The 22319-nt window shown below is 45.7% G+C and overlaps 1 protein-coding gene across 1 annotated transcript in view; it reads left to right on the top strand.

Annotated features, from left to right (window-relative positions):
• HSD17B2 (hydroxysteroid 17-beta dehydrogenase 2) overlaps positions 1-22319 on the top strand; it is a 457046-nt gene that overhangs the window by 393043 nt on the left and 41684 nt on the right. The window contains exon 4 of the mRNA XM_078671012.1: positions 10934-11071. Within this exon, the coding sequence (XP_078527138.1) occupies positions 10934-11071 (138 nt within the window). The remainder of the gene's footprint in view (positions 1-10933; positions 11072-22319) is intronic.

Raw genomic sequence — 22319 nt, forward strand, 5'->3', positions numbered from 1 at the left:
CCTTGGTGAGGCAAGGCACATAAAGAACAGCTGCAAAAAAAATGAAGAGCTCTGTGCCAAAGCAGACTGAACCGGTTGCTGCCATCTTGATTGGCGCGCAAATCACACCCCCCATCAGTCATATGTTAATACTGCTACTGTGAAAATGGTTCTTTAATTTTTGTCAATGATTGTTAAAAAAATCCAAATGCCTTTCGGGAGTGCAAGTCCCTTTTTCATGGGAGCATGTATTCATAGGCCATTCTGATTTGTCATTAATGAGTCCTGGCGTATCTTTTGGTGTTGCGCACAGTTTTGATGTCTCTGATAAATTCTCTGTTTATACTATTGCAATTTAGTCTTCTCTAGTCGGAGGGGCAATCAGCAATGAAAATAACTGCAAATGCCAGCAAACAACATGGACTGCATACAGAAATAGCTACATTTATTTTGTGAAGTTAAATACATTTATAAGCTCATTTTCACAAAATTATAAAAATTCTATATTTTGCTCATCATCTAGACACCATGTAACCAAGTTCCAGTAAATCGGATATTAGGGAGTAAAATGTGAAAATTTAAACATTAATATATCCACACAGAGGATCTAGCAGGAGCGGCCTGACCAATGACATACTAATACTGAACTTTCAAGCAACTCACACAACGTACATATGGTCATAAAATAGAAAACAAAAACCACAGTTCATGTATATAGTGCTCTATATATGATTGTGATTGTATGTGTGTTTGAGAGAGAGCTGTCAGCTGAGATTCCTTCAGGACAAGAACCCTCACTCACCCGAAGGTGTCATGCTTCATCATTGGGTTCCTTCCACACACCTTGACTGCAAAGTCCTAAATGTGGGCTACAACTCCCTTGTAGGAAGGAGCTCAAGTGTTTTAAAGATGAGTGATGTTATAGGGTGCGTGAGGGGCAGAGAACAAAAGAAGATATGGATAAAACTATCTCCAGAGGGTCAAATCTATTTTATTCAGTGGTCCACTGAGATAGGATTAAAAAGAGAGGACTCAGGGTTTTAATCAAATAGACCGCTGGATATGGGCAACATGTTTCTGCCCATGATTGATACCCTGCAGGGTTCAGGGACATTTAACAGGACTTGCCAAATTGGTCACTCTGATTGGAGTTGTGATAATAAATGAAAAGAATACTTGCCACCAAGATACCGAACCGGCCCGGCTGGCGATGGGCCATGTATATTCAGGGTCCACCGTCTTCCTAATTTAGGGGTAAAAGTGTCCACTCTCAAAGCACTGGTTACGTCTTTAGAGCCAAACTATTTCATTAGTATTTGTATTTGTATTTTTTCTTATAAAGCGCTAACAATCATCCTAAGTAGGATATCACGGCGCTGCAATAACTATAATGGGCGGTGGGCTGGACTGATTCCTGTGGATTTAGCCTGGTTTGGGGAAAAGGAAGGTTTTCAATTGCTTCCTAAATGACAGGTGGCATTCCGTGAGTCTGAGAGCCACGGGCAACTCATTCCATTTGGTTGTGGCTATGTGGGAGAATGCTTGCTCTCCCATCCTGGCTCTCTTCACACAAGTTGTTCTTGCTCTTGCTGTGAATTGAGAGCGAAGATTTCTGGTTGATGCATAAAACTTAATCCTTTTTCTTAGGATAAGTGGGCCTGTGTTATGCAGTGCTCTGTGTGTTATACACAGCATTTTGAAGGTTGCTCTCTGCCTCATTGGCAGCCAGTGGAGCTCTCTTAAGCAAATTTTGGCTAGGTCGAATTTTCTTTTTTTACAGATTGCCTTAGCCGCAGCGTTTTGCACTATTTGTAGTTTGGTGAAAAGATAGTCTGCCATGCCTACAAACAGGGAGTTTCCATAGTCCAGCTTACTCATCAATAGTGACTGAACCAGGATCCTTCGACACTCGGTGGGAATCCAGGGGAAGACTCTTCTGAGCATTTTCAGCAAGGCGAAGCCTTTGCCGCAAATTGTTGACACGTGGGATTTCATAGACAGAGTGATTTCGACCGTCACTCCCAGGTTCCTTGCTGTCGGTTTTGCAATTGGGGGGGTGCCCAGTGGCACTGGCCACCAACTGTTATCCCACAACTGAATGTGACCACCGAACAGCAATATCTCCGATTTATCTGCGTTCAGTTTTAAGCAATGGCTATGCATCCAATCAGACAGTTCGGTGAGACAGTTTAGTAGCCTGTCCTTAGGGTCATCATCATCGTCCAGGATTACAGTTAGCTGGGTGTCGTCTGCGTAGGAACAGATTTCGACACCCCACTTTCTTCCTATCGCTGCCAGGGAGGACACAAACAGGTTAAACAACGTTGGGCTCAATGAGGCCCCCTGTGGGACCCCATATTTGATGTTCCGTTGAGGGGATGAATAGTTACCCATGCGCACTGATTGCGTTCTATCTGACAGAAATGATTGTAACCACCCTAGGGCTCTGTCTCGGATACCTTTTGCTGCAAGAGTTTTTAGTAGCAGGTTGTGTGGTACGGTATCAAACGCCGCCGAGAGATCTGTGCAGTAAATAAAGTACGTCCCAGAGAGTTGCATGAACATTTAAGGCATAGGATGTTGCCTTGCTCTGAAAATTAGGAAAAGTGAAAGAACTACAAATAAAGAATCCTTGCTTAATTCTGAATATATGCTTTCTAATGAACTTTTTTTACTATGCAGAAGTGCTCTCTTAGTCTTAAACCCTTATGGACTGGATTCCTGTCTTCCTAAACTGCTAAATTAATTAACTGGGTTACTTTCCCTCAACTTGAATAATTGTGTGACCTGCATATCACAAGTTTATTCTGAAATGGTTTGCACCAAGCTGGAAACTAATTCTCTCTGTGATATCCTGTTCCATGAATTCTAAATCAATGTGGCAGGAGGCACTGCAAGCAAAACATATTTTGCAAACAGTTGCTGTGACATTTCCTTTGGTGCGTTTTCATTCTGCTAGACACAAATTTGTGAGCTTGCTTGATTCTGTGGGCCCTTTGCATCCCAGTTACAGCGTCGTGGTCTAACGCTCTTTGGAGTAAAGTAAATGCTTATATAGTATATATAACCAGGGAGTTCAGGTGTCAGGGAAATCAATCAAGATTGTTTAGACTTTTTTGCCAAATATAATATAGATGCATGCAAATGTATATTAAATTAGACCAATAAAGACAAACAGTTAAGGAGAGGGTCCCTAGGGTGTTTATAGACCATGCACGATTACAAACCCCAAATTACTGACTAGAAAAACATAAAGTAAACGTGGGCCTCAGAGCAACATTGAGTTGTGTGTAACAAAAAAACAAAACTACTTGAGAATCTCGCATCTTCCCATTAGTGAAAGATGCATCTCGGGTGTGGAAAATACCCATCAGATATCGTACGGTGCCGCCCTTGTCATCATCTGGGACTCCTTCCATCATGGAAGATGTTACTGCATCTCACAGTCAGGAGAGGCGGATGCCCCAGTGTGACTTAAGGTCTTTAATGGTCACTCAATCACAATACCTGAAAAGCAGTGCATAAACAAAAAGGAGTGAAAGTGAATAGATGTAAAATTGGAAAGCATGGAGCAAACAACAATTTATTTAGTGCCTCTACTGCTTCCAACATTAAAAACAGTGCGGGAACATAGTAGGTTTGAGCAAATACCTACTATCTGGACAGTGGGGTCGACATGTTTCAGCAGGTAAGGGACTTCTAGTCCACTGCCTTCATCAGGACCTAATACTTCGCTACTGCATATATGTGAGCCAACATAAAAATCACCTGTGTCAGTGAGAAAATCCCTTAATGTCACCTTAATGACTAGGATCTGTCATCGTCCTCCAGATACCTTCTTGGTAGGACATGAGTGATGCGCCTCACCTGGCTACAGCTCAGGTATATAGAGCACGGCTCTGCCCGTCGGTACTCCGGTCGTTCGTCTGGGCCGTCTTTGGGAGGTTAAATTAGACATCACATTTTAAAACGTCATTCCCATATGTTAAAGTACACACTAAATGATACAACCCCAAAAAAACCATAATAGGCTCTAACACGAAAGAAACAAACAAGATGGTCCTCCCCATCTGTACTCGTCTGCCTGCTGCACCAATAATATGCGGCCGCCCGAGGTATGAATAGGTCTAACAAGACGGAGGGAAGCTGAGCCAAAGGTATACAGGCCCCTCCACCCAGGCGGACCATGGGGCATATTTCTGCTAACAACTAAATACTACGGATTCATCTTTAAACCATATGTATACACAATACACACAATAGGTGTGTCTTTCATATTCTTGTAAACAAGATTACAGGTTCACAAACGGAGTGGCAAACATGAGGCGGGTCCTCATGCTGTCCTGATGAAAAGGTGTAGGGGACCTTGAAACATGTCGACGAGAGAGTTAGGTTTTTGACCACATTGAAGGATCCAATTCCTACATCTAACCCCTTTTTACTATACCAACTAGAAGCAGGAATAAATGTGTAGGCTTACTAGTTCGGTATTTTTAAATCACTAACTCACACCACTCCACCATACATTGCACCACACATAGTGTCACAAAAAGTGCTCCTACGTATTCCTCGCAAGTCACAGCACGCCCCAAGCAGCAGCTGCTTGGGAAGCCCCAATGATGAAGCATGTCACCTAAGGGCAACCTCTGGTGAGTGAGGGGACTAAATAAAACAATTTTCTTTTCCAAGCAGGTATACCAATTGGTAAGACCTGCCCCGTTTTTTCAGAGAGGCTAGTCTCTCACGACCCATGAAGTATGGGTTACATTATGGCACCAATAATATAGCCATATGCCTCAGGAAAAGGTCCAAACTCTGCATCATAAATGGCCAATATAGTTAGACAATGACAGCGGGGTGTGATGAATTATACAACAACCAATAAGCAGAATGAGTCGAAGCTAAGTAGCCCCTCTCTGTATTCATTACATGAGCTCTCTGAGAGAACTTCAAAACCTTATAACGCTGTTCCACAGGAAAGCACATGAAAGAAGGCAAACAGAAAATACACACAATGGCAATATTGTTTTGAACCCGGAGAGGTTGAGAGTTAATTGCATCATATACAAATTGCTTGACTAAAGGGTGATAGGAAAGGTGAAAGGAGAAGAGCTTCTTAAACATATCTGCTTTTTTCAATAATGAAGTTTCATAACTGGGCTTCTGAGAACACTTGGTAATACTGCACATACACGATTAACATTCTCATTTTAGCTCATACCTTCAAAACTGCTGGACAGAAATAATCCTGAATTTGAAAAGGCAACAAATGATGAAAAGGCCTCCAGGCCATCAAAACTTGCTTTCCTTTGGTCCTGCGGTTTCTAAGTTATGTGCAGAAGGGGTTTGCACAGGAAACCCAGAGGAAATCTACAAATTATAAGATGTAATCCTCCCCCCCTTATGACATAGGAACAGTTGAGTTGTTTAACCAATGTGCACCAAGTTTGGCGTGGTTCACGTTTGAAGGCTGCTCCCCTAAGTTTGGTACACGCTGGTGAAGAAAAGGCAGAGTTTATAAGGATACAAACAAGCATTGGCATAGCTAATAGGTCTTGGCTTTGGGACTGTATAAGTATTTAGCCATGCAGCACATTATACTGGGTGCTACAACAGCTACTGTTTTTAACACAGAAGCTTTGACACTAATAGGCATGTTATAGTACTGCATTGAGAAGTACTTATTTAAAGTGTTTTTTGAACAACTGGTAGTCTGAACTGACATATAATGAAGAAAAAAAGATACCAATTCCCATTATGCACTTTGCTTTGAGGTGTAAGCCCCCACTGCCTAATACACGCCCAATCAATATGTCCTGTCGCATGGACTGATAAACATGTGATTTCTATACCCAATACCCCCAAATCACATATATACACATATAACTCCCTGGCCTAATGCATAGACAGTGTCACACACAAATACTGCTTCGTTTGCATTAACTGACAACATAAAGTCACAGCGCACTATAGTATAAACACGCACTATAGTATAAACACACGTACACAACTATGGTACCGCTGTGTGCAAAGATTGGCATGTCCCTGCCTACATAAATGCACCCCTGACTGTGAGCCATACTGCAGCGTGAGACACCTACTGGTACGGGCCGGGAAGATTAAGTGAATTGGGAGCTACGTCGAAGCTGAACCCAAGGATGTACCTGCCCTTAGACATGAGCACAAAATAATTGCTTCATAGAGTAAACTAGGGTTCTCCAAAGTCAGACTGGAAGGCCGGATCCATGCCAGAATATTGGCATATCCCCATTTAGATGAGTGTAGTTATGTAAAAAAAAATCTGGCATGGATCCGACACTCCAGGACCGACCAGATCATGCCCGGTCACTAGTTTACTGTAGTGTGAAAGTGCGGACAGGTGCGCTTATGCCCATGACCTGCACTTGTTGGCGTTAAAGGCCCATTGTATGAATACCTCGATTGCCTCGCCCGTTCCACACACATCGCCCAAGGACAGGATGCTACCTACTTGCATCACAGTGGCGGCGTACTTCCTATGCCTCCTGGCTGCCTCGGGTGCGAGTGCTTGGCTAATCAGCTCTGATAAGTCAACCGCGCCAGGTCCCACAGCCGGTCTGGAAGGGGTGTCATATTCAGGTCCGCGCTGGGCGCTAGTTCCCTGAACCTCGCTATTCTCGCTCTGGACAGGGCGTCCACCACCTCGTTTTCTACTCCTGGTACGTGGCATGCTTTAAGGTCTATGTTGCCCTCCAACTGCAATTTAATCTGTCAGCACATTACTCGTAAAGTATCTGGGCACCCAGCTATCCCTCTGTTAAATGCTTGTACTATTCCTTTGTTATCCGACCATAGTGTCAGTTTCATGTCTTTTAGTTCCCGCCTCCATACCGTGAGTGCGACTATCATTGGGAATAGTTCTAAAAAAGTGATGTTGCTGGTCACACCCTCCCTGTGCCACTCGCTAGGCCACTGCCCTGCGCACCACTTGTTGCCCAGGATTGCCTCAAAGCCTGTACTACCTGAAGCGAAGGTAAAAAAGGCTATCTGGTTACCCAGCCTTACCTCCATAGCAGAACACTGTTAAAATCCTTTAAAAAGGTGTCCCACATCATTAGATCATTTTTGACCGCCGCCCCCAATCTCACATGATGGTGTTTCTGGGTAATGCTGCATGTCAATTGTGTCAATCACCTAGCAAATGACCTGCCTGCTGGGATCACTCTGGCTGCGAAGTTCAGTTTGCCTATGAGCCTCTGCATCTCCCTTACTGTGGCTCTTTCCCGCCCACAAAGACCCCTAATTTCTGCCCTGAAATTCTCTACCTTTTCCGGGGGGAGCCTGGATGTCCCGGCAATGGAGTCTATCTCTATCCCCAGGAAAGTCATGGTCATGGCCGGACCCGCTGTTTTGTCCGTGGACAGGGGAATATCTAGCTCATATGCCAATTCCATAAATGCTGTCAATGTTTTCCCGCATTCTGCTTACCCAGCTGGGCCTGTGAAGAGGAAGTCATCCCGGCAATGGAGCTTCCCCCCTGCTGGATGCCTGTCATGCAGTACCCACTCGACAAAGGTGCTGAATATCTCAAAGTATGCACATGACACTGAGCAACCCATCGGCATAGCTTTGTCAACGTACACTTTCCCCTCCCACTGGAAACCTAGTAAGTGGAAACTTTCTGGGTGTACTGGGAGTAGGTGGAAGGTGGACTCGATGTCTGTGCTGCTTCCCCGCTCCCAAAGATAGGAGCATACCTGGGGGAACCCAGCTTATATCCCCCCCAGTGTACTTTGCACTAGCTCGGGGTTGTCTCCCCTTTGGGCCGTTTGTATGGCGCTGGTGCCCCCATTGGCCAGGGGGGTTGGCGCCACTCTGGCAGCTGCTGTGGGGGGAGCGGGTGTCTTCCCACTCTGGGGGTGCTTTTTGGCACAGAAAACCGTTTCTGGGTGCGGGGGCTCGGCATGGGTTACGGGACTGGCCTCTTATGCCCCCGTTGGGGGCTGCTTCTGCTAAAACAGTCCTACTGTACAGACCAATTGCCCTAGACCGTTTGTGCATATTGTATGCAATATTTTTCCATTAAGATTAACATAAAGAGAAATGCAACGCATATGCACAACGGCCAAGGGTACATCCTGGTATCTGTGACAGTGGATGAATTCAGTCCACATACATATTAACACACACCTACTGCAATCTGGTCTGAACTGGGATACAAAGGATCGATTTGACACAAAGGGAATCCATGATGACCCTTTTGAGTTCAGCATATGAGTACCAGAAAAATTGCATGGTAAGCTGCCGTGCGAACTTCAACGGGATTTGGTAGCAGCTAATGAGCTTATACTGAAAAACAGGTGAACCATCTAGAACACATCAATTCCCCCCCCCCCCCTTCCCCTCAGTTAAAGTGAATGTTTGCCTGCCACGTTGGGAAGTAAAAGTGAGGCTGCCAAGTAGGTTTCATGCAAACTGAAAAATTCTAAAATTAAACTAGTGCATTGAACGACCTCCGCCAAAGAAAAATCAATTTTAAAAATAAATGTCGCACACTAGCAAAGCAAGAATGACTAAAAGAGGAGCAGGGCTGGTTGTTGGTCTGACAAGTAGGTATGTAATATGCTTCCATAACTGCCAGGAGTTGGGCTGAGCTACTGTTAAGATGCCTGCCCAGTTCCCATACTTTTAAAGCTGTCAAGTAATCAGCTTTCAGCAGACCACATACTCAGGCTTAAGTTAAAAGCAAACAATTCTTGAATGAATGCTTAAAGTGGTTGAGTGCCGCAATGCTGCACTGAAGCCCATGCCTGCATACGTTCAAACTGTCCCTCCAAAAGAATTAAAAAACCATAGAGACACCAAACGAGTAATAAAAACAGGGAGGGAGGAGGAAGGAACGTCAGAAGATAGGAAACGTCAAAAATACCGACAGGGGAAGGACAAAAACAAGAAATAAGATAAAGACATTATTTACAGGCCTCGGTTAAGCACGTTTTGTTCACAAAGCCAAATAATGCGACAATTCTAAAACAGAACCGAGGCAAAATAATAAAATAGTGTGCCGAAACTAACATAAATGGCCAAAGGTGAAAGCGTGCCAGTAATAGGGCCTGTAGCCATGAGCATTAACAACACACCAAGAGGCGGGGCAAATGTAAGCAATTCACCACAGAAAAACAAGGATTTCCGATCAGCAAAAAAAGAGAACAAATGAAAAACAGTAGGCGTTTTAGAAGCTGCAGCAGGTCTCAAGAGAGATAGCGCATGCTCTGCCTAGGCTTGAGCTAAAAAGGGTTTCCTTTAAAGTATTCACATTAACTAGGTGTGACTACACTGCTGTAAAATGCATGCATATATACATATATAATTTATTCTTGCTTATTCCGAAATGGACATTTTTCTTATTTAGTATTGATGCACAGTTAATATTTAACTAAAAAAGATAGGGTATCTTTTAATATCATTCTTAGATGGCATTTCCATGTGAGTTACATAGCATAGATCTAAGGACAGGGCCATATGTATCAACATTCCATTTTGCGATTCCTAAATAGCGATTTTTAAGGAATCGCTATTTAGGAATCGCAAAATGGTATGTATGTAGAAATCAGCTTCTTTTTAGCGATTTCTTAACATTCCTTAATTGCGATTAGCAAATTGCTAATCACAATTGAGGAATTATCAGCCTGATTCATCAAGCTAAATTGCACTTGCAAAGGGCAAGATTCTCAGAATCTTGGCTTTTGCGAGTGCAATATTTGCATTTGGGATTCATCATCCCAAATGCAAAATTCGCTATTAAAGAATTCGCACATTTGCGAAGAATTGCATTTAAGGAATCTCTATTTGAGATTCCTTAAATGCAATTCATGAATCATTTTAAAATTGCGAAATTGCAATTTTGGGCCGCTATTTACCGAGAGGTCAGACCTCGTGGTAAATATCAAAAACGTAGAAAAATGCATTTAAATGCATTTTTCTAAGTTGCATGTTACACACACACATGTCCTTTGGACATGTGTGTGCGCAACACCAATGTAGATTACATTTCAGGGGTGCTACAGGGTGTCCTTTGGACACCCCTGCACCCTTGAAATCGCATCCTTATTTGCGATTAGCTAATTGGCCCATAGGAATGCATTGGGAGTTATTCCTTATTTGCGATTAGCAATTTGCTAATCGCAAATAAGGAACATGTAGGAATCGCAACATTTTTTGCAATTCCTACATGAATACCGTTTTGCAAGTCCTTAATAGTGATTCCTTATGATTCGCTATTAGGGGCTCGCAAAACGGGAGAATGATGAATCAGGCTGAATGTCCCATTCATTTCTATGGGCCAGGAGGCGCATAGGAATGAAGGGGAAATGTGCGATTAGCAATTAGCTAATCGCAAATTGAGAATATTTTCAAGGGTGCAGGGGTGTCCAAAGGACACCCTGCTGCACCCCTGAAAATGACATGTGTGCACATATGGCACACATACATGCCCTAAGGGCATGTATGAGCGTCACAGGGCACCTTTTGTTTTTAAATAAAATGCTTTTTAAAAGGAATTTGCAACTTACCACCAACCTGAAGTTGGTGGTAATTTGCGATTCCTTAGGGACAATTAGCAATATTTCGGCCTTTGCGAATGCGAATTTCAATGATACATATGGCCCATAGTCCCAAAAATAAAAGACAAAAAGAAACATGTCAGCTTCTAATGATTTCTGCGTAAACTCGCCATTTTGAGATAATCACAGGGAACTAACACATTTGTTTAATTTGTTACTAGTCCTAAGTCATTCTGAGTAGAAGTGAATTTGTTAGGTGCCAAACTCTATTTTAAATATATATATTTTACTTTTTCTAAATGTCTATGAATTATAACTATGGTATAATTATAGCTATAGTGTAATTAAAGGTAGCAAACCCTGTAAACCTTCTAGCTGCTTTACTGTTTGTAATGTTTTTTCTCTCCACACAGGACATGCTCCAGTCCCTGGGTTTGCAGCATATGGTGCTTCAAAGGCAGCTCTATCAATGTTTTCCGCAGTAATGAGACAGGAACTTTCTAAATGGGGCGTTAAAGTATCTGCATTGTATCCAGGTGCCTTCAAGACAAGTAGGTATTACATTATGTGATGATTCCATCTTGTGCTCTTGTATCTTGGCAGCGGATGGGTTGCTGCTGTTCTTTAACTGCTTTGCACAGCAAGAATAATTTTTTAACATTAACTTTTGTAGAAATGTTGTATTACCTTTTCATTGATTACCCCTATAACAATCAATGTTGTTTCCTTCCTAACATACTATGGCCCTTGTTACGAGAGGCCCATTATAATCCCCAGGAATGTAACTGCTTTGGAATTACCGTTTTCAGGTGTCAGTCACTTTGGGGTGGGATGAAAAACTGGTTTGTACATTTCTGGGGAAAAATGTGGAAATCGGATCCAGGGCTAAAGGTAATTAAAACCCTAGTTTTTTCACCCTCTGTGTATTTTGAGTTGATTAGCAATCACACTACTCCTGCTGTAAGGAGGTTCAATGTACCCCTTCAAAATGATTATGATACCACCGAACTTCAACTAACCATCCTGCCGCAGCTGCGGCCCTTGGGTTGCGCCTTGTGACCCCTAGCAATGCCTTTGAGACCCCTGGCTTCAGAGGTGGCAAAATCAGTGGAAGGAACACAGGAGCATCTTTTCCAAATGGGTGCTGGTTGGGGTTTAACTTTTTTGTAAAAATTGTATTATACTAATAGTGACTACATTTATATTAGTCACTATTAGTGTAATAATAGAGTACCCTCCCTGGTGGCTGAAGTGTTAGAAATTTGGTTGGTCGTTGACTGGGGTATGAATCCTAGGCAAACAACAATCATAATCCTAGCCAGGGCAAGAGGCAGGCAAACCCTTAATTAACCTGTGCTCACCCTCTGGTAGTTGGCACACAGCAGTCAAGCTTAATTTCAGAAGCAATGTGTAATGTATTTGTGCAACACTTCAAATAGTAAATCAGTGAAAACACCACACAAAAAGATGCCACACCATGTAGAGAAATGGTACTTAATTTAATAAATAAAACAATACCAAAATGATGACAATTCAATAAGCAGAACTTGAGATGTTGAATTTGAAAGTTTATAGGAAAAAATAGCAGCCAGAAGCAAAAAACGCAAATTGGGATAGCTGGCTACGCTGAGCCGGGTCAAAGTCCAGAGTTCAAGCTGACCGCGATGGAGTGTGGACCAGCTAGAAGGACCCAGTTAGGCCCGCTGAACCAAAGTACCTTAATTCTGGATGTGGAGCGCAGCATCAACTTCAACAATCCTGTTGAAGGGGGCTTGTGATGTGAAGGCCAGTGTTGAGGATGCAAGGGGCAGTGGAGATGACGCATGAGTTCCAATGAGCAATGAAGCTGAGGTGCAAAGGTTCCTCGTCATTGAGGCTGATGAGGAATGTGAGTTGGTTGTGCCAGGAAAAGTGTTGCATCATAGCAGTTCCATAGACAATGCTTTGGACCCAAGGTTCAAATGCAACAGTGATGTGAATCTTTTGCGATGGGTCCAATTCACAGAACAATGGCAATGTGCTGTTTCTTCTTAAAGATGCACTGCTCACCCAAAGAGATGCATTGGGTCTGATCGGAGATGCATCCCTCAGCAGAGAATGCATTGGTTCTGCTGGAGAAACAACTAAGGCCCACTTTCAAGGGTCCGGGACTGTGGTGGCACCACTTAGCAGGGTACAACCATGATTGACAGAGTTCTAGGTGCAGAAGTAGGGAAGTTCAAAGTATTTTATGTTATGTTTATTTCAGAAGTGCATGTAAACCCAAAGGTGTCTTGCCACTAGCTCAACTGAAGCCTGAAATGACTTGCTCAGTAGGACCTGAAAAGGAAGGTTTTTAGAGGTTCTCTGGAAGGGAGCAAAGTATCAATTGATTTGATCTGAATGGGTAAAGTGTTCCAAGTTTTGGAAGCTGATGTCACAATGCTTCTTCCTTCCCAAGAGGAGAGTCTGAATCTTAAATCAGAGACATTTCTGGATGTGGAGGAACGTAAAGTCCTAGGAGGTGTATACCACTCAAATTTAGTTTTCAGGTATTCTGGCCACATTCCATGAAGGGCCTTGAAACTGATACAGAGTGCCTTGAAAATGATTATTTGTATGACTATGCAATTTCTTAGTGCATTAGAAGCTGACAGGAACTCTTGTATACTAAGCATTAGACGTGCTGCTGCATTTTGCAAGGTTTGCAGTTTGTTTAGATGTTGCTGTTGCATATTTGTATCACAGCAGTTACAATAGTCAATTCCTGACAGGAGCAAAGAAGTGACTACTGTCTTCTGTAGATCAGGCAGGGATGTATGGAAGAATTTTTTTCAAGATCTTAAAGGTATAGAAAGAAGCAGATGTCACGGCATTTGCTTGGACCCCAAAGTGATAAAGATCAATTCAAAATGGTCAGGCGATTTAGTTGATGTTTCCTAAGTTAAATTTGGCCGGCGTTAAACGCCTCTAATACCATACGAAGTTATCCAATAAAGAGGCAGGCGCTGGAGACAGGAAGACAGGAAACAAGTTTTATTCCGACGGATCAGAACACGTCAGATCGGACAACAAGGTATCGTCTCGAGGTGCTCTCCCAACCTCTCTGAGACCTGGACTTTTATACACTGGTTCGAGACATGTGAACGCTCTTTATTACAACAAAGACATTGTGAAGTATGAGGATGACATCCACGGCACCCCCCCAGTTCCGGCCCCCTCCAACACATGACAACAGTAGAGGCCCTTACCCCTCATACAATGGGAGGGGGCTATCACGCAGCTGAGTGTTCTGCCGATTCCTTTGGAATGTGTGCGCCTGATCGAATCTCAGGGGGTGGGGAGGTCATGATCAATAGTGGCGGGTGCATACAGTAGTGGGCAATAAACTGTATCCTCAGGCTAAGGGGTAACCAGCGGTTCGTGCAGGCAATCGGGCTCAGAGGAAGGGGTCATCAAAGGGGGGGTATTCATGGACGGAAAGAAGGTGTTGGTCAGGCGCGGGGTGCGATTTTCAGAGAGAGAGTCATGCGGGAGGGGGGGGCTCATGACTTGTGCATGGGGGAGCGGGGACAGCCAGGGTGCGTGGGGGAAGCTTGCAGGTTCAGGGAAGTGCGCTGACGGGTGATCGTGAACAGGGAGACCATGGTACCTAAAATGGCTGTCGTGTGTGTTCATACGTGAGTCTGCAAGATGGCGTAGATGATGTTCAGTACACGAACTAAAATTCCACAGTCCTCCCTTTTAACATGTCTCGCCAGCTTGTCAGTTTGGATCGATCCCCATGAGACCCCGTACCTCTATCTCGTATAGGGGACTCATGTGCTCAGTTTTAAAGTCCAAAGTCTTAGGGCACATACAGTTGGAAATGAGTGCACACAAAGATGGTAAACATTGAATACCTAAGCAACACCCACACAGTATCATGATTGGTATCAATATAAACGTGAACACTCTCCATCCCCAGTCCTTCAAAGTGTCCCAGAACCAGCCTCCAAGCGACCATCCTTCTTGCTCCTGGTGAACCTCTGAGGACAGTCTGTGAAGGTGTTCGATTGCCTTGTAGACTGAAGGCGAGTTATCTGGCACGTAGGTGCAACAGCTGGAGCCGATGATGCGGCATGCACCTCCACGGTCGGCCAGAACCACGTCTAGAACAAGGCGATTTTGAAGGGCCACCAGGCGGACTGCCTGAAGCTCAGCCGTGTTGTTAGCAAGGATGCCAGCGGTGATGTTAATGGTTGTTTCTACTGCCTGTGTCAGGTGTCGGATAGCGCGGCTATTTGCCATTGGGCCCCACAGAGGAACAAGTCCCTTTGCCGCATCCAGGAACTGTGCTCCAGTGGAGTCGGCTTGTCCAATGTCTCCGGCGCGCTTTTGCCGGTGATGGTAGGCTGGGGCCACGTATGTGGGAGGAAGAATGAAGGCGATGTAGCACGTACCCCTCCAGCCTTTTGGGAGCCAAGTGTAAGCTTTGGTGCCACAAACAAAGTACATATTCGGGGAAGCAACAAAGGAAGGAGGATCAACTGAGACCAGTGTTCTGGTGGTGCGGCAGGAACTGTGACCCACCAGCTGTGTTCCCTGGCCTTCAAGACACACAAGTCCTGTGACATTGATGACAGACAGAGCCACGGTCAGGGTGGCAGCTGTTTGCTTCCGTAGGTGGGAGAAGGTGGGTCTGGCTGGATTGTGGAGTACTTGCATTTCGACTCTTTCTTTTGCAGGAATGTTCATAAGGAATGCGGAACCTGAGACCGCAGGACAAATGGGGGCAGACGTTCTTCCTGTTTTGTTCAGCCAGAACCCATATTAGAAGTGTGACACTGTCTGACCAGAAGCGGCATTGTCCTTGTTGCTCTCCTGCAAGAGGATCAGCCAGGCGAGGCAGGAGCCGTGAACTGAGAAAGGAGAAGGGATGAAAGGTATAGAGTGTTCAGTGGCATGCGGGAGCAACCCGAAGATTTGTAATTTGTAATTTGTAACTGTGTTTTGTATCACGCCAACTCACCGACAGGTCTCAAAGCGCTACTGACCAAGTACAGCAACAAAGATGGAATAAAGGTATGGAGGTGTCTGATCTAGTAGCCGACTATTGAGATGGAAAAGCGTCCTTGAAGACTAAGGTTTTCAGGGACTTCCTAAAATGGAGGAGGTTAGGTTCTCTGCGAAGCGCCTCCGGTAACTTATTCCAGATGGTAGGGGCCTGAACTGAAAAAGATCTGCCTCCTTTAGTTGTTAGCTTGAAGCGTGGACAGGATAACAGAAAAGATCCGGACGATCGCAGGGCGCGCTTTGGTTCGTATAACTTGAGCCTTTCTTTTACATAGGCTGGCGCCTGTCCGTGGACTGCTTTGTGGCAGATACACATACTCTTAAATTCGACTCTCTGCGCTATAGGCAGCCAATGTAGCCTATAGAGCAGAGGGGAGGCATGAGTCCTCCTCGGCAATCCAAAGATCAAGCGTGCTGCATCATTCAGGATAACCTGAAGACGATTGATGGAATTCTTTGGAAGGCCGAGGTACAAAGCGTTGCCATAGTCTATTCTAGACACTATGGTGGCTGATACGATGGTTCGCAGCATATTTCTCGAGAGCAAGGGGGCGAGTTTACGTAGTTGCCTGATCAGGTTGGTACAGGAACCAACTACGCTGGATACTTGGTTGACCATCGAGAGTTCCTGGTCGATTTTCATGCCGAGACTCTTAACATTGGGGTACGGTTTTGGGGTAGGTCCTAGCTCTTGTGGCCAAAACAAATCATTCCAGGGGGAAGTAGAAGTTGAAACTACAAGCACTTCCGTTTTATCTGGATTGATTTTCAGCAAATTGGACGACATCCAATTCACTGTAAATCGTAGAATGTCTTGGACCAAGGACTGAGCCGATGGTGTATTATCGATACTCAGCAACAGCTGAGTATCGTCTGCATAGTTGAAGACTTTACAATTCATGTTTGCCAGGGACTCAATCAATGGTTGTAGGTACATGTTAAATAAGAGCGGAGAGAGTGCCGATCCCTGCGGGACTCCACAGGCCAACATGCCCACATCTGAGACCTGGTCTGCCAACTGGATCTTCTGCGTCCTTCCTGTCAAGAAAGCTGTTAACCATTTAAGGGCTTGCTCTCCTATCCCAAACCCAGCCAGTCTGTCCAGGAGCAATGCATGGCTGACGGTATCAAACGCCGCTGAAAGATCTAATAAAATCAGGGCGCTTGGCTTTTTACCGTCAGCCATGCATCTTAGCTCATCTAGTACCGACAGCATTACTAGTTCTGTGCTATGGTGGGCACGAAAACCAGCTTGCCGCTCCTGGAGAAGATGGTGAGATTCCAGTAGGGATGACAGTGATTTTAGTACATGCTGTTCTAGTACCTTTGACAGAAATGGCAGCTGGGAGATTGGCCTGTAGTTCTTCAGGTTAGTTGGATCTGCTCCGGGCTTTTTTATCAGGGGTCTGACGCGTGCCTCTTTGAAGGAAGATGGTAATGTTCCAGTGGCTAATGAGGTGTTTAGAAGGTCTAAGATTTGGTCTTCTAGGATCGGTATTGCCAGCCGAAGGATGTCCGGTGGGCAGGGATCGGCGGGGGAGCCTGATTTGGTGGATAGTACAAGTTGTCTCAGAATGGTGGAATCAATTTCAGGGAAACTGGTGAGGACAGGTGATGGAGGGCGTGAAGGAAGTGATTGTTCGGTATAGGAGACTGGGTAGTCCTTCTTGATATCGGATAAGATGGTCGTTACTTTTTCCAGGAAATAACCCTGAAAGGTCTCGCAGTCAATCAGAATATCCGCCTTTCCTTCCTTCTTACTCAGCTCTTTTAGGATTTGGAAGGTCTCTCTCTGGATGTTGGTAGCGTTATTGATGCGTGTCTCATAGTAATCCTTCTTAGCTGATATAATGAGCTTTTTGTATGATTGAAACAGTAATCTATATGATTCTCTGTCGGTATCCATTTTGGATTTCCTCCAACATCTTTCAAGGTAACGAAGTTTCCTTTTTTGTTCACGTAAGCCTTCGGTGAACCAGGGGGCTCCTTTCTCTGCACCTTTTACTTTTTGTATTTTTTCAGGGGCTAGCTCATCGATTGATTGCCCAAGGGTGGTTATTATTGCATCATACTTTGAGTCTAAGTCGGAGCTATCAGCAAGGGTAGTGGACTTCTGTTTGTATTTGGGCAGGACTTTGGTTAGGGTCTCGGAAGTTACCTTCTTCCATTGGCGTACTCTTTTTGTTTTTAACGGTAATTTGGCCTGGTAGATATTGTGCGGTAGATCGTACGAGATAAGATGGTGATCCGACCAAATACAAGGTGAGATACTTGTGATGACTGCTCTTGGTATCGAGGACCAAATGAGATCTAGGATATGGCCTTTTATGTGGGTTGGAGCTTCCACAAGTTGTATTAGTCCAAGGGCGGTCATGGTGGTCTGTAATGTCTGGACAGCCGGAATTTGATCACTTTTATCCCAATGGACATTAAAGTCACCCGTTACCAAGATGTTTTTATAACGTGTGCATAGATCTGAAATAATGGGAATAAAGAGATCATTGATCCAGCAGTTCGTGGCATTTGTAGCAAGGTTGTGCTGGTGCAGCAGTTGCACGAAGGAATTGTTCCAGAACTCCCTACGCCTTTCTCGGAGCTGAGGTGAAAGGGTGATCAGGTGGTGCTCTTTCATGGTGGTTGGCTGTACAGTGGTCGGCAACATCTGGTGAGCGGGTGTGCTTTTCTCCAAGATCCAGAAGGAAGTCATGAGGAGGAGGCAAAAGAGGAAAAGGATGAAGTAGGCGATTGTCTTTGATTGGTGCAAATTGACAGTCTTTGGGTTCTTGTAGTGGGTATTTCCGGTTGCTTCCGACGTCTTCTTATCTGGCGCTTCCATCATCTTCTTATCTGGCGCTTCCATCATCTTCATCTTCAAGGTGCTCGGTAGTGGGCAGAACCACAGACTTTGTTTAGCTTCTCTCCGGGTAACCCTTGGTTGCTTTGGGTCACCGTTCTGAGATTTTTAACTTAGTCAGTGGCCTACTTAGCCGAAGCTCCCTCCTTTCGACGCAGGAAATACCCTTCTCGGGATGGCACAGTGGGATCAAAGTGTTTTGCAAGTTCAAGTGCCTCGGTATCAGGATAACAGTTCAGTGATGGTCGGTCTTTGTTCAGGAGCTCTTCCTGGGTGCTGACGTTGTCTGTCGTGGCCAGGGTCGAGGAGACCTTCTTGCAATGGTGTGCGTGCAGCCAGTGCTTTTTCCCCTCCACTCGAAGAGCCGTCCGAGTGGTGATCAGTACTTGCCAGGGGCCCGTCCACCGGGGTTCCAGACTCTTTGCCCGTTGTAAATTCCGGACTAGGACATACTCTCCCGGTTGGATATCGTGACCGGGACCCCTGGAAGCATCGGGGATGGCCTGCTGCACCTGTTGATGAATGACAGACAACTTTTTAGTTAACTTGTATAAATAATCTGACAGCAGGACATCGGGACGTCGTGAATGGAGGTCGGCTTGGGGGCAGTCCAGAGGTTCATTGGTCGCCCAAACACAACCTCGTAGGGGGTCAAGTGGTGCTTAGTGGGAGTGGAGCGCATCAATAGTACTGCCAGTGGGAGGGCATCTGGCCACTTAAGTCCTGTGGTGGCCACTATCTTTGACAGTTTCAGTTTCAGTGTAGCGTTGTGTCGCTCAACCAGGCCCGCGGATTGGGGGTGGAAGACTGCATGGAACCTCTGTTTTACCCCCAACCCCTTCAGGATTAGTTGGATAACTTCAGCTATGAAGTGGGGGCCATTGTCGCTCCATAAAATTCGACAAAGGCCGTAGCGAGGGAAAAACTCTTTCAGTAGTACTTTGGCAGTAGTTATGGCAGTGTTATCACGGGTCGGATAGGCTTCTACCCATTTGCTGAAGGCACATACAATGACTAATACGTACTTCAAGCCTTGGCACCTCTCTAGCTGGATGTAATCCATCTGGAGGACCTCAAAGGGGTGGTCGGGGATCCCAAACCCTCCCAGGGGTACTACAGTTCCTTTCCCGGGGTTGTGTTGTAGGCAAATAAGGCACTGCTGGACCAGGCGTTTGGCTGAGTCGGGGATCTTGTTGTTGTGCCAGACTTTGGAAATGAGTTCAATCATGGAGGCAGAACCTATGTGTGCAGGGGAGTGTGCCATTGTCAGTATGGGGATCAAGTATGCATCAGGCAGCAACCATTTGTTCGTGTCTTTTGTCCGCCAGCAGCCTTCATCGTCCCTTAGACCCACCCGTGCCCACTCAGTCAGTTCGTGAGGTGTGCTGGCCGACTGGATGTCCTTAATCGTTTCCCTAGCGTCAGTCCATTTTTCTGCTTGTGACCTAGTCACATACATGCGTGTCATTGCCCTATTCTCAGCTGTGGTTCGGGCAGTGATGTCGGCCAGTGCGTTTCCCTGTCCAACTAAGTCCGTCACCTTCTTGTGTGCCTGGCATTTGATTACTGCTAATCGTTTGGGGAGAAGAACTGCTTCAATTAGGGCGGAGACTAGATCTCCATGAAGGATGGGCGTGCCGTGGGACGTCAGGAATCCCCTTTCCCTCCACAAGAGCCGAAAATGATGAACCACCCCGAAGGCATACTGGCTGTCCGTGTAAATGTTTGCCGTGGCTCCCGCTGCTATGATACATGCTCGTGTGAGGGCAATTAGCTCTGCTGCCTGTGCGGATCGTTGTGTGATGCGAGCTGTTTCAACTACTGTTTGAGCTGTCGTCACCGCATAGGCAGCAGAAGTGGTGCCGTCTGGGAGTTTGATACAAGAGCCATCTACCCATAGTTCTCCATCAGGGTCTGTAAAAGCAACGTCTCGGAGGTCAATTCTACTCCTGGTCTGTTCGTCCGTGAGGGTCACACAGTCGTGTATAGGGGGCACATCGGGGTCATTTTCAGGCAAGGGCAGCAGTGTAGCAGGATTCAATGTCGTGCATCTCTTCAGGGTGATGTGGGGTGCAAGTAGAGTCAATTCGTACCCTGTCAGTCGTGCACTAGTCAGGTGTTGAGTCTTGGTCTGGTTCAAAAGGGTGTCTACTGCATGGGGTACTAATACCGTGAGAGAGTTCGAAAGTACAATTCCCTCACTCTGGCGGATAGAGACAGCAGCAGCGGCTACTGCTCGAAGGCAGGCAGGTAGAGCTCTGGCGACTGGATCAAGAGAGGCAGAGAAATAGGCACAAGGGCGTTGTTTGGCGCCGATGGGCTGAGTTAGAACAGACAATGCGCATCCCTCCCTTTCGTGAGTGAAGAGGGAGAAGGGCTTGGAGTAATCTGGTGTTCCTAGAACGGGTGCCGAGCAAAGGGCATCCCGCAGCTCCTTAAAGGACGCTTGGCATTCGGGGGTCCAAGGGAGTGGGAAAGGGACATCTTTGGTCAACAGGGAAAGTAGGGGTTTTATGATGAGACTGAAATTCGGTAACCATTGTCGGCAGAAAGAGGTAAGGCCCACTAATGAACGGACTTGTTTCTGTGTTTTGGGAATGGGGGTGTCTAGGATGGTTTGGATTCGGTCGGGCGTAAGTTTCCTCCCTTCTTTGGACAGGAGATGGCTTAGATATGTTACTTGGGGTTGGCAGAACTGCAGTTTCTTTTTGGAGACTTTGTGGCCATTCTCCGCAAGAAAGTGCAAGAGTTGGATAGTGGCTGTGATTGCAAGCGGAGTGGTGTCGGCCGCCAAAAGGATATCATCGACATATTGGATCAACACCACTCCATCTGGTAGCTGGACGGCGTCCAGCTGTCTTTTGAGGGCCTGGCTGTAAATGCTGGGACTTTCAGTGTAGTCCTGGGGAGCTCTACAAAATCGGTATGAACGGTTTTTTAAAGTGAAGCCGAAGAGATAGCGGCTGTCTGGATGGATGGGGATAGAAAAAAATGCATTTTTAAGATCAATAACGGTGAAGGTGGTGGCGGTGGACGGGATGAGAGTCAGAATGGTGGCGATGTCTGAGACTACGGGGTACTGTGGTACCACCACTTTGTTGACTTCTCGCAGGTCGATGATGAAGCGGTATGCTTTCTCATCTCCCTCACCTTGCTTTTTAACAATGGGCAGGATAGGGCTATTGCAGACATTACTAACCACTTCCTCTACCACTCCTGCATCTACCAAGGACTGAAAAATCGCTACCAATGCCTTCTCGCCTTCGGGCGATATCCGGTACTGTGGGAGCTTCGGGAGTATTGCATCTGGTCGAACAGTTATGTGTACAGGATCGATCATCATTCGTCCTACATCCGAGTCGTTTCTGGCCCATAGGTACAGGGGTAGGGTATCGAGCGAGGATAGGTCAGCATCTGTTATGGCGTACATATGTCGTGTGGGGTAGGGTCTGGACATGCTTGGGTTGTCGTACAGGATGACTCGGACTCCATCCGGGGAACACCTAATAGTAGCTCGGAAATGTTTCAGTAAATCAATACCCATAATGGCGTCAGGGGAGTTGGAGGAGAGCAGAAATTTTGTGTCAGTGGGATTGTTTCCTAGGTCAAAGGAGATAGGTTCAGACAGGGGATTAGTGGAGGGCGTTCCATCGAAACCTATCGATGTAATGTGTGAGCCAGACAAGGGTGCCCTTGGAATCAGTCGCTTTGATAATACACTACGTGTCGCTCCAGTGTCTACCAAGAATGTAGACTTTGTACCCAGGACCTTAGCAGTGACGTAAGGACCTTGCTGGTCAACACAGAGCTCGACTGGATCCCTCCCTTGCCCCTGGCCGTCCTATGCAAATGTTTCAGTATTGTTGCCGTCGGACTGTTGGCACTGATTCTGTCGGGGGCGGTCAAATGTG

The sequence above is a fragment of the Lissotriton helveticus genome, chromosome 12 (genome assembly GCF_964261635.1).
Source record: "Lissotriton helveticus chromosome 12, aLisHel1.1, whole genome shotgun sequence".
In the NCBI taxonomy this organism is placed as follows: domain Eukaryota; kingdom Metazoa; phylum Chordata; class Amphibia; order Caudata; family Salamandridae; genus Lissotriton; species Lissotriton helveticus.